Here is a 13,084-nt window from a genome sequence, read left to right on the forward strand (position 1 = left end):
GCCCGTGTCTTTGAAGGCACTGGATACACAAGTCAGACACCAGGTCAAAATCAGTAGGCCATTCAGTGCATTGCACTGCTCCATCTGTAGGGTGGACTCTGCCTTGGTTACTCTAGGAGTCACACCACCTGCTTCTAGGTGCTAAAACAAGGAGCTGGACTACCAGACGTAGAGCGTTGGAAACACTTACTTGAGTGTGGTGAGTTCTGTAAGGGATGGCTGAGTAGCCTTGAGATAGCTTTCTCTTCGTGCAGCCACTTTGGGAGAAGGCTTGGGACTCGTGTCGGAGTCACCACTGTCTTCATCTCCCATGGCCTTGATGTAGCTGCCACTCCGCATTCTCCGGCATGGAATTTCGTCGTCTTTACCTCGAGGGGTGTACCCTGTCCAGTCATCCTGAGGAACCTATTCACAGAGAAAACAGATAATTCATTTTTAATAAAATCCTACACTTTGCTTTCCCTTTTTTTCCCCTTTTTTTGGTATGACCCTGAATGTGGGTAATAGAGATAAATTATCTAAAACTTCAGACGTTCATTTCTCAATAATGGTGTTTTACTGTAATAACTGGTTTGAAAACATTTTAATCCATGCAAATCCACATCCTAATCTTTAAAACATCCTGTGTCTTAGGAAAAATTAAAACCATTGGCTTTGATTTACTTCTCATTTTTCTCATGCTAACAAGAATAAGAATTCCAAGAAATAATTCCAATAAGAGTGCCATTGGAAAGGAGAACAGTTTTATTTGAACTTTTCAATTATTTGTTTTCAACTGTCATTTAAAACTTAAGAATCTTTCAGTTTTATCTCCACCTTCCTCACACCTCCCAACTCTACTGTCTTGTATTGAATCTCTCTTCTTCCTAAACCAGCTACATTGACTTCCCAATAACCTATTCTTTCTGAAGCCCTCTTAATTTGAATTCAGCCTCCATAGATCTGCTTAAAGCAGTCTTTAAAGGTTTCCAATGATCTCATGAAAACTAGTGGCCTTTTCTTAATTTACATTTTCCTTGGCCTCTGAATACACACACACACACACACACACACACACACACACACACACACACACACACACACACCCAACCCCTGAAGAGTTTCTTTACTTACCTGGTAGAGCTACTTATCTGAATTGTTCTTTTCCTCTTGCTTTGCTGGATCCTATTCTAAGTCCCCACTTGGAGGTACCACATAAGATAATGTTCTTAGTACACTGCTCCTTTTTTTTCTACAGTCATTTCCTTTGAATCCAGCAGAGCACTACACTATGCTCTAGAGGGCTTCTTTATGACTTTCTCTTCAGTTCCACTTAGATTTTCCACTTCAACATGGACTCAACCTAGGATCTCATTACTCCTCCATTTAGTAAAAGAAATGCATAATGACCACTCTTTTTATCGATTAAGAAGCAACAAACAGTCCATGGTGCATAGAGCACTGCATAGGGCTTAATGAAAAGAAACCAGAAAACAAAGGAGGCTGGTTTTTGCCCTTAACATGCTTTAACAGCAATGAGAAGACAGAGCATAAACACATTTGGGAACAGTTCCAGATCAACCCATCAGCAAGTTTAAGATAGGGTGCCATAAATGGAACATGCACCGAAGAGAGACTAGAAGTAGGAGCTATCAGTAATGGTGTTGGGGAAGGAGTAGCCATGAGGGGCTCCTGGGAACTGGCCAAGTTTCATTGAGAAGGTAAACAGGTATTTAATATTTTGATGCTAACCACTTATTGATTATCCATCAAATAATACATTCTTTCTTATTAACATTTAACTATGCTAAGGGTTTTGCTTACAGTATCTTTTTTTATCAACGTAACAACTCTGCATAATTTTTCTTTGTATTTCTCAGATGAGAAACAAGAACTCAGAGAACTTAAGGAATGTGCCAAAGAACACACAAGTAATAAAAGAACACATAACGGCACTGGCATTCAAAGCATTTTGGTTTGACTCCAAAGATTAGAATTTACTTAACCTAAATTTTATGGTTAATAATATATGAATTTTAACTCTGAAGGGTTCATAAAGTTGTCCACAATGACACCTACACATATTAGACACAGGTTTCTAAATGTTATAGGTTCTAGGAAGTAAGAATAGATGTCCCACTAAAACACAAGAGAGGGGTGCCTGGGTGGCTCAGCATCGGTTAAGCATCCAATTCTTGATTTTGGCTCAGGTCGTGATCTCAGGGTTGTGAGATCAAGCCCCGTGTGGGGATACATAAGTCTCAGCTACGAAGGGGCAGAGTTCCAACCTGGCAGCTCCTGGGGCCTTACTCTTGACCCCTATGTGATGCTGTCTCTCTTTCTGAGCTATGATCTTTGACACCTACAGAACCAAACAACTGTAGTCCCCTGTCACCTTTGTAATCCATTGCATCTGATCCATTTGCTATTTGTTGATCATAGTAATAGCAATGTAGAGTTTTCATTTTTTTAGCTGAAAAGCATCAAAATCACTATAGCAACAAGGAAGATTTCTTAGTGAAATTATAGATGTTTAGAACAGTCTTGTTTTCCTTCAGCTGGAAGGTGACTCACTGCAAAGATATGATCATGTTCAGAACCTCGTTATTGGCTTAGCAATTATATTTTATAAATTACGTTGGTACACCTGAGGGTCATAGATGATGCATACAGCACTTGGCCATTTCTCGGTACTGATGCACAGTTCATAAATAAGCATTAGTCTCTGGAATATGTCAGGGACTAAGGACAAACTTATATCAGGTCATGTCAATCATGAAACAAAACATGGCAAATTTCTGTTTAGATGTTTTTCCCAAAGTTAGTTTATGGTAGAAACTTGAGCTGGCACTAGAAACGGGTTGCAACTGTTGCTAAGGGAACCAACTGGAAAGTATTTAATCTGTATACCTCTCAATGAAACAGTTTTCAAATGATAGCAGCTAAGAAGCTGTATGGAATGGGATTTAAAAATTAATGCATTATTCATACACCTAAAGGTAGCCTACAACAAGATTACCTATAAAATAATACAGAAATCAGTTCTAGGAAAAAATGTAAAGAAACAGAAAATCAAGATCTTGGAGAAGAAAAATAATGTTGCTGAAGTTGCTACAACTGAGCCAGAATTTTAATTCTGACTCTTTTAAACTCTAAAGCAAAAGGGGAGACAGTGACCGGGTGTATAATTTTCAAAGAAGGCATACCAATTTGTAAGGGGCCCGAGTGTGAAATGTTACTCCCTTTTGAATGGGAAGAGAGGAGAATCATGGGCCACAGCTACCACTGGGATCTAGCCAAAAGTTGATGTGTCTTTCTGCCTCAGTTGCACAGAAAGAAAAAATTTAGGGAAATCCAAAGAAACGACCTTACAGCTGTCTGAGAAAGGCTTCAGTATTACTGGTCCTGGCAGTTTAAGGGAATAGAAGTCTTAGTAAGGAAGGGAAGCTGGAGCAAATAGACACTTGTTCATGACAGACCAGCCAGATGTCCTGCATGTCTGTACCAACCTTGGAGGTGGTTGGACCCAACAAATGTTAAAGAAACAATAATAAAATCAATATAATAAAGGTTTAGATGTAACAATAGTTATGAGCTAGAGAAAAAGGATTATTCCTTTTTAATGCATATGTTTAAGCATTAAACTCCAATAGAGAGCTTTATTTTTGATCAAACAAAATGAGGACTTGTGTGCATTTTTCTATTTCAGGAAGAGCCAGTCTATAACTTAGACCACTTGTCACAGTTCAGAAATACAGAAGACTTGCTTCTGACCAAAGAATGACCATAACCAAGTGCTATCATCCTCTAATTCTAGGACGAGGATGTTTTCTTAATTGAAATAGTGTATGGGCACTGAATGATGGGTCATTCTAATCATAGCCATAGTCTATTCAATTACAGAACAGGAGAAAATGAAACATGACCTAGTGGGGCATGCTTGCATTTTTCTCAATCTCCTTGCCCTTCTCTCTCTTTGCCTCTCTCCCTCTTCCGTCACATCAGTAAGTATTTTTTGCTTGTTTCTTTTCCAGTCATGGTCTGGGTGCTGGGAATATACAGCAGTGAACAGTTACAAACATTGATCTCATGCTGTGGAGCATACATTCTGGAAGCAGTGCAGGAAGAGATAGATAACAGTCAAGCACACACATAAGTGAACAAGATAATTTCAGGAATCATAAATGCCATTAGGAAAATAAGATGGGTTAATGTAATAATGTGGCCGGAGGGGGACTACTTTAGCCTGTTCCTTAGAGAAGCTCCTAGGAAAGCGGTAATATTCCAGAGGAGATCTGCTGCCCAAAGGAGCCAGCCTGGAGGAGAGCTAGGAAGAGCTCCCAGGCAAAAGGATCAGCCAGTGCGGAGTCTCTAGAATAAGAATGAGATTGGTGTGTAATTAAAGCCTGGGAATGAAAATGCCTGTGTGACCGGAGAGTACCCAGCAAGAGGAAAGGGTTACAAGGAGAGGCCAGGGGTGCGGAGCCAGGTCATGTAGGGTCTTGTAAATCTGTCTCAAATCTTCCTTCTGGGCTGAACTCAACAATTCTAAAGCTCCCTCCAACTGCTCCAGATTAAATTGATCTTTTTAATGAAATCTCTAGCATGTATCTCTACATAAGGGGTCAGTAAACTATAGCTCACAGACTAAATCCAGCTTGCCATCTGTATTTGTAAATAAGGTTTTATTGGCACACAGCCCTGCCCGTTCATTATGCACTGGCTGTGACTGATGTCACGTTACAAGGGCTGAGTTATATGGTCGTATTGGAGACTCTATGGCCCCAAAACTAATCCACATCGTCCTTTTGTGTACTTAAATGTGCATAATCACACAATGGCATTTATATGCACTACTTGTTTTATGTGTCTTTGTGTCATCTCTCTAATTACTGGGTAAGCTCACTGAAATGGTGGAAGCAGTGTTGCTGGGGGTCAGGGGTGTGAGCTCTGCATCTAGACTCTCCAGATATGAGTTCCTGCTGTGTCAGTAACTAGGCATATGCCTCAATTTTCTTGTCTGTTTCCTACCCCATAGAGAGTTAGGCATGGATTAAATAAGGTATGCCCACAAGTGCATAGGGAATGCTCAGTAAAGCTCTTTTAGGGGAGCTCTGCCCTATTGTTAGCACTCAGGTGCTCCCTCATGATGGATGACATTGGTTTTCCAAGAAGACTCTGATGCCTGCTTCCAATCTTCTTCCTCAAAGGAGGAGAGGACATAACTGAAATAGATTAAGCAAAAACATAAAGTCCTAATATACTGTCTACTCCTATAATTTTTAAGTGAGAGTTCCCATCAGGAAGTACTCTCAGCTCTCTGTCCTGGGGTCTCATCGCTGTTCTGCAGGACCAAGAGAGGAGCCACCAGAATCTTGCCTGGCTTCCAAGTGATTGAATCCCAAATGCCTCTTTTTGGTTCACAAAGCAGAAAACTTAGAGGGGGGAAAAAGCCTCCCTGGGAACTATATTTGTATTTGAAGGTTTTTGTTTTTGTTTTAAAACCTTGACCCGTGAGCTGTGTATTCCAGATGTATGAGAACTGTCCAGACCAAGAGTGGGAGTTTGGGGGCCTCTGGGCTGCATGAAGTTTCTGCTCTGTGCAGCTCAGAGTCACAGAGGTGGGGGAGAGGTTGAAAAGGTAAAGGAAAAGGAGGGCAAGCTTCTTAAGGTTTACCTGGCTATTTCTAGGACCTACTACAAATCCAGCTTTGCTTTCACTCAATGTGTGTGACCTTGGATAAGTCACTTCACCTCCTTGATTCAGTTTTTCCATCTCTAAAATGGGCATGATAGTAGAATTGTGTGTGTGAATATAGTTTGTGAACTTCAAAGCACCATAAAAATCTGAGAAAAAGGTTAGAAATCTGTCTCTTCATGGCTACTTTTAAAGTATGGCCAGCCATAAATAACTTGGGGATTAAAAAAGCAGTGGCATTTTAGCTGACCATCTTCTACTTATTAAAGTAGATGTTCTAGTGTAAGAATATAAGCAGATGGAATATACATGTTATCCTATATAAAAATATAAAAATTTCATACACAAAAATGTGTTTTTGTCTCTTTTAGGATCTTTGAAAGTAGACTGTCTTCTGGTGCTGCCAATTTTTTTTTCCCCTTTAGGTTTCCCCAAACTCAGTTGAAAGAGGATCACACTCATTCTGGGAGATCTGTGAGCAAAAGCTATGATAAACTAGAGGTCCTTGAAAAAATCTTTCCCATGGGAAACCCTTAAAAGTTATATGATTCAAGATAACGCCTTATGTTCTGAGGGTCTCAGTTTGCTGATTTTGGGGGGTCATATCCCCACTTGGTTAACAAAGTTTCCATTTTGACTAGATGAAGTACTCTTACTTTGACTAATCTGCAGCTTTCCTCTAGTATCCAAATGCCACATTTTCCTGAATCGAAGATACTAGTGCAAAACCCTCAATATTTTTTTGTGCCACTGAGAAAGAAATCAATGCCACCAACTAAACTCTGACTCTTCCTAGATTATATGATTCATTCCAATATCAGAGATGCTAAAATGCAAAACATATGTCTTAGAATCAGATGCCTTTTAAAGAACATGTGCAAAAATAAAAACAAGAAATGGATATATTCTGGGGTAGTAACCACAGAACTTAATGTTCCTATTTAATGGTGACCAAATTAATAATAATAATTAGCATTCATCTGTGTCATGCTTTTGCAAATGCATAAGCTCACATAATGTCTCATCATCCTTACAACTACCTTGAAGGCTAAGAAGAATTATTTTAATCTTAGCCTGTCAAATAAAGAAATCGAGGTCCAGAGAACTTAGTGGTTGGTACAGGTTGACACTATACCCAAAATAGGGTCTACTCTTCACAGACAGCGATTCCCCCTTCCCCCCCTCCTGTGTTCAGATCTTGGCTGTCTGTTGAGTCACAATTGTTATTTTATGGTAACCTAAAGAATACATATTTCACATAAGAAAAAAAGAAAACTTCCCTATGGTTTTAAGACCTGTCTGGAGGAAAAAAAATGTTAATAAAACAAAGGTAGGATTACAAGCCTTGAAGTAGAAGTTATAAGAAATACAATTTCAGGCATGGGAAGGCTTACTTTTAAAAGGCTCTTCCACAAGATTTGGGGTTTGAGCCCCCCACTTTTGCTGGGCTGCACTCAGTATAGTGTAACTACATGTAGAGAGAGTCAGACGTTTTGTGTCAATGATGGTCTGAGAGATGAAGCCATGTGGGAGTGACTCCTGCAGAGCGGATTATCTCGAGATGGGAGGTTGGATGGTGAGGTTTGGAGGGATGAAAATGTGTGAGATTTTGGGAAATCTGAGAGCCACAAAAGGAATGCAGACCCTTAGAAAGCTGGGACAGCTGAAATGGAGTGTATGTCCTGAAATACACCAGGGGAGGCCAGTGCAATTGTGTGAGCAGCTCTGGATGGCAGAGGTTTGGGGTGGAAAACCAGCGAATCTAAGGCTGAGGTGGGACTTAAAGCTCTAATTCGTCAGGAACCAGAGAAATGGGGAGAAATAATTTAGGCATTTAATTGACGAGATAGGAATAAAAGCAATCTAGCAAGTTAGAGCAGTGATTAAAGTGGTGGCCATCAATAATAGGTTGATCGTCGCAAGGCTCTCCTCAGCAGCCGTGGATCTCTTCAACAATTTAGTGTTTCTACTAAAGCAACCAGGTAAATGAGGGTGCTTGGCTATGGCTGAGGGGGTCAACCTACTGGGTCTTACCTGAGCTTGATGAAGAAGGGTAAATATGAGGAGGAAAAACTGTATTTATGAAAGGAGAGCTAGGAGGCTGATATTTATGGAATAATCTGACATTTCTGGAATAATCTCAGAGGGCTGGAGGAGATACCTTTGTTACGTGAATACTTCCAGCGGTCCTATGAGATAGGTATTACTCTGTTCATTTTACTGCTACAAAACTTAGACTCAAAAAGCAGAAATGACTATCTCAAGGTCGTAATCATGAGTAGGAGTCTGGCTTTGCCTGACATCAAAGCTTTAATGTCACCCTGCCTCTGATGAAAGTACATTGAGTAAGTCACTGAACAAATAAATGGGGTTGGGGAAGGGAGGGCATGCTCCCACTCAACTGTACTTTATTTTTAAAATAAACATAAAATGTAGCTATTGAAATCAGCATAAGTATTATCTTGTCACTAATTTGCCAGCACTGTTGAAGAGGGCTTACAATAATAAATACTTAAAATAATTAAGAAGTAAAACAGCATTTGCTGTCTTCCTGGTGCCCTTAGCAACTACTGTTGTGGGACAGTTGGGGGGACTAGAAAACTTGCAGGACAGCCACATCTTTCAAGGATGGCTGTGGGGGCCTGCACACACCCCAGTGGTAAGGAGGCTTCCCCCTGGATTTCAAGTGCCTGCCTACAACGTTACAGAAATGGCGTGAATGTCTCCGCCTTCTAAGCACTTTTAGTGAGCTCTCAGATTCCCTACTCACTCGGGTCCTTTGCATCTTCTTTACAGCTGGGAGAACTGCTTTTCTGCTCCACACAGCTTTCAACTTGACAAATGCGACTTGGCATAAATGTCCCTGTAGCCTTTTAAGCTTGCTCTTCTCATAGCAAAAGCAGAAAAAAAGAGCAAGAATAGGAAAATTACAATTACGCGATGTGCAGATTCCAAGGTCTGATTGGTGTTTTCCAATCATATTTCCCTGGCAACCGCCCTTTCTAACTCCCCATGAAGCCCGAGGTGGGGGGGGGGGGTGCAAAACTTAATTTGCTTCAGGTTGCTTAAACATGACCTTTTTAGGACAAGAGTAAATACCTACCTCTTTTTAAATAGGGCTTAGTCCCTTTGCTATATCTCCCTCCAAATAAAAATGTTTCAACACTCTTAAACAAAACTTTATTGACAGTACAATGCAATAGTGATTCGGTCACTGTGAACCTATGGAATTATTCTCACCCACCAACATTTATAGGTATCTACAGGGTACTTAGCACGATAGTAGGTGCTGGGTAAATACACCAAAAGCATTTTATAAAGCACAGTCTCTGGTCTCAAAGGGGTTTACAAGTTTTAAGTGATTGGACAAATCTGGGGGAGAGATGAAGGAAAATGGAAAAATAGCTTTAAAGCAAGTCAAGCTGAGTGAAGTATTTCAGTACCTTTGATTCACCTACTGGGTTTGTACTTTGTTCTTAAAAATCTTCCCTGGTCATAAAACCATTCCTTGGGAGTTGAACGTCTATGTGTGAAGTGCATGGATGCCATTGAGAAAAGGCATTGTGGGAGAAATGTAAGGGACAAGGTCTGTGACGCCTCAAAGGAGGGGAGTGGTCCATGAGCCTTTGGGGGCTGGTAGAAAATGTTAGTGAGGTGACAGCTGACAACAAAGGGGCTGCTGTCTGTCGTGAAGATGCTTTGTGATTCCACATCAAGAAGTACTAACTAAGATACCACATGCTGGTATAATGTGAGGACAGGGGAGGAAAATTAATTTTCTTTCTTGTCTGCCCTGCATTTTGATTGTAGGGGACGTCTGTGGGTTTTGCCACCCTGGTTCTAATTCTGGTTCTTGTAGTCACATCTCCATGATTTTGCTCTGGAGAACCCTTCCTCCCCAGAAGGAAACCCACCTGAGGTCCATGTATCTCAGGAGTAGCACAGCAGTTGGCTTAGCCAATCAACACATCACATTCCCCAGTTGCCTTGCTTGGCTCAGGGCTCACCATGTGATTTAAGCCTGATCTGTAAGCAAGCATCTCAACCTTTGCTTGGAATGCTGAGTCAAAGATACTTCCTCTTTCATTTGGTACATCCATAGTAAAGTAATTAGCTTTAGGACTTGCTGGTAGCCATTTTACAATCCCAACACACAAACATTATCTCATGTGATACAAAACCCTATGTTGTTATTAACTCCATTGCAAAGACGAGAAAATTGAGACTTAGTGCTATTAAATAACTTACACTAAATTGTACAGCTAGTAAATCATATTCAGAATTGAAGGGCAGGTTTGATTCAAATTTCTACTTTCTTTTCAACATATCATTCGCTGTAAGTTTCAAAACTTAGCAATTTTCCATTAAACATAAAACTCAAGTATTAAGTTACTGGGAGCTACAATGCTGTTAACATTTTGACAACTGTAACAAGTAGGGAGGGTTAGATGCTTGAAAGAACCACAGAGTACCCATCATCCAGCAGTTGTAGTTGGCTGCAAGTTTTAGTGAAATATAAGCAAGAACACAAACATCCTTACAAGACAGCAAGATTAAAAAAACAGAGGTTTAGGTCCATAGTAAGCATCTTACATTTATTTCCATTGACCAGTTAGGAGATATGCTAATTTAGAGCCCTTTCTTATTTTTTAATGCAACTGTTCATTTCTCACATGTCTTTCTGGCACACTGGAGGCATATCCCTTGGCTAGCAAAGGCTAGGCGAGCCAGCGTTGATTTAGTCACGTGTGGTGGCATCTGTCCACTGTAGCCCCCGTTATTTGGAGCTATAATTCCAAAAATTGAATTCCTTGAGGCAAATTTGAATTCTGTGTCTGGTGTTCAAAAGCAGAGATGCGGGTGGAAAGGTTAGTGGTCTTCCTGAAGTCAACAGAAACCCAGATGTAGAAATACCATTCATCGATACTAAATTTTGGTGTTGGCTAAAATCTTCTAAATCCCTCAGCAGTTCTGAGACCCCACTACTTGTCAATGTTTATGAGTATGGATCTTTTCCCTTAGAACTTAAAGTCTGATGATCTTGGAACAGCTAGTTTGCATCAAATCAATCATCTCTATTATTAATAATTTCAAAATTACAAGAATTTTTTAAAAAATTATTTATTAGAGAGAGAGCATGAGCAGGGGGAAGGGCAGGGAAGCAGACTCCCTGCTGAGCAGGGAGCCCAATTTGGGGCTCGATCCCAGGACCCTGGGATCATGACCTGAGCCAGAAGGCCGATGCTTAACTGACTGAGCCACCCAGGTGCCCCCGAAATTACAAATTTTGAAATAGATTTCAGCAAATATTTTCCCTTAGTTTACCACTAAGTTTGAGATACTAAGTTTCTCAAATGGGCCATAAATTATTGCACTTGTGACCATTAACTTAGCCATTTGGTGTCTATTAGAATAAAACAAAAGATTTAAGAAGAGATACAGCTCAAAATTGCCTGCTTTTTCTTTTTTTTTTTTTATCACTCTTATCTAATTACTAGTGCACCTTGGTGCTGTTTGGATTTTTTACTCCAAGTTACATTCATGACACCTAAAAGTATACTGTATTTAAGTGGGCCAAAATAGAATCTTTCCTTCATGAACACTGTCCATTCTAATTCAATGAAACCATCATCTTTCAAATGATGTGAATGTAGTTCTTGACATCCAGAAAGAATAGAATACTATTTTGGGTGTCTTAATGCACACATGTAATACAAAATTCCACTTTAATAGTTACCATATGGGGAAACGGCCTTTTGAGGATTTGCACTTTAAGGCCTTATTTCAACCCACTTCCGCTAGGCAGCATGATACAGAACCAACAGGAGTTGTCACACACACATGTGCACAGATGAGTATGACACATTCAGTAGCTGTCTGAACCAGTACTTCCAAACTAGCTCAGGCTCCATCAAAAGGAAATGTCCCAACTGGAATTTTCATTGTAGAGTTTGAGGTGAGGTTTCTTAGACCAAACTTTATTATGGTCTTCTCTTTCTTTACTTTGTGGTTAAGGTGGAGTTAAAAGTACCATTTCTTTTAGTGACTCTTTCAAAATATTTTATTTTATTTTATTTTTTAAAAGATTTTATTTATTTATTTGAGAGAGAGAGAATGAGAGATAGAGAGCACAAGAGGGAAGAGGGTCAGAGGGAGAAGCAGACTCCCTGATGAGCAGGGAGCCCAATGTGGGACTCGATCCGGGGACTCCAGGATCATGACCTGAGCCGAAGGCAGTCGCTTAACCAACTGAGCCACCCAGGCGCCCCTCTTTCAAAATATTTTAAAAAGATTTATTCATTCGATGCTTATTTATTGAGCTTATTATTGTGAAACAGGTGCTCCTTAGGTACTGGGGATACAGAAGGTATAATGCAGAAGGAGGAAGACAGGCATGAATAAACTAAGTAAAATGTACATTAGTTAGATGGTGAGCTGTACCGCAGAGAAAAAGAAAGCAGGAGAGGGGGCAGAGTGTGCCGTGGAGGAGGGAGGGCAGTGGAGTTTGCAGTGCTGCAGAGCATGGTCCCTGGAGGCCTCACTGAGAAGGTGACCTTGAGTAAAGATCAAATGGGGAGGGGATCAGCCGGGATATCTGTAGGGCAAGTGCTTGGAGCAGAAAGAAGAATAAGAAAGTCCCACTGGGGAGACCTGCTTACCATGCTGCCTGCCTTGCGGACGCCCCACGGGGCAGGGGAGTGAGAAGAGACAGAATAAGGTGAGCACAGGGTGGTGATGGGTGGGCATGGGGTCCAGATCACTGGGCCTCACAGGCCATTGGAAGGATTGTGGCTTTTCCTTGGTAACATAGGACTAGCTCAGAGGCTCTGATGAGAGATATGACCAGTTGTGGTTTAAAAGATCATTTGGCTTGCTGAGTTGAGGTTGCTAGAGGGGATAAGGTAGAATCTGGGGAAGCGTTTGGAGGCTCACGCATTAATCCAGACTGGGGTTGAAGGTGAGGAATGGTGGTAGTGGAGGAGGTGAGGAGAAGATAGAGCCAGTGGGCTTCTCAACAATGACTTGGGCATGGGAATTGAGAATAGAGGGAAGTCAAGAACAAAACCATGATTTTGGCCTGATCAGCTGGAGGGATTGAATTCCCATTAGCTGAGATGAGAAACCCTAAGGGAGGTGTGGACTGGGGTGACCAAGATGAGGAGTTCAATTTGGGATATACTAACTTTGAGATGCCCACGAGACATCTAAGTAGAGAGGTTAATAGGGCCTTGGCTATGCAAGGCTGGGAGTTCAGGCTGTCGGGGCTGCAAACACAAATGTGGGCCCTCACATGGTATTTAAACCTCAGATAATGACGGAGGTGACTTAAGAAATGGGTATCAGTAGGAGAGAAAATTGGCCCAAGAGCTGTGCCCATTTGGCATTGACCCAACCACAGGAGATGGG

At 41.0% G+C, this 13,084-nt stretch overlaps 1 protein-coding gene across 14 annotated transcripts in view; it reads right to left on the reverse strand.

Moving 5' to 3' along the window:
* Positions 1–13,084, reverse strand: part of DLGAP1 (DLG associated protein 1) — a 306,524-nt gene that overhangs the window by 243,507 nt on the left and 49,933 nt on the right. For 10 of the 14 annotated variants that reach the window (XM_088019672.1, XM_088019671.1, XM_088019683.1 and 7 more), the window contains exon 2: positions 191–405. In XM_088019672.1, coding sequence (XP_087875798.1) covers positions 191–405 — 215 coding nt within the window. Of the gene's footprint in view, positions 1–190; positions 406–8,447; positions 8,562–13,084 lie in introns of all 14 variants that reach the window. The other 4 variants (XM_088019673.1, XM_088019674.1, XM_088019681.1 and 1 more) reach the window with 1 other exon arrangement.

This window comes from Eumetopias jubatus, unplaced genomic scaffold (assembly GCF_037043125.1).
Source record: "Eumetopias jubatus isolate StellerSeaLion01/CBP00866 unplaced genomic scaffold, mEumJub1_p1.0 scaffold_16, whole genome shotgun sequence".
NCBI classification, from domain to species: domain Eukaryota; kingdom Metazoa; phylum Chordata; class Mammalia; order Carnivora; family Otariidae; genus Eumetopias; species Eumetopias jubatus.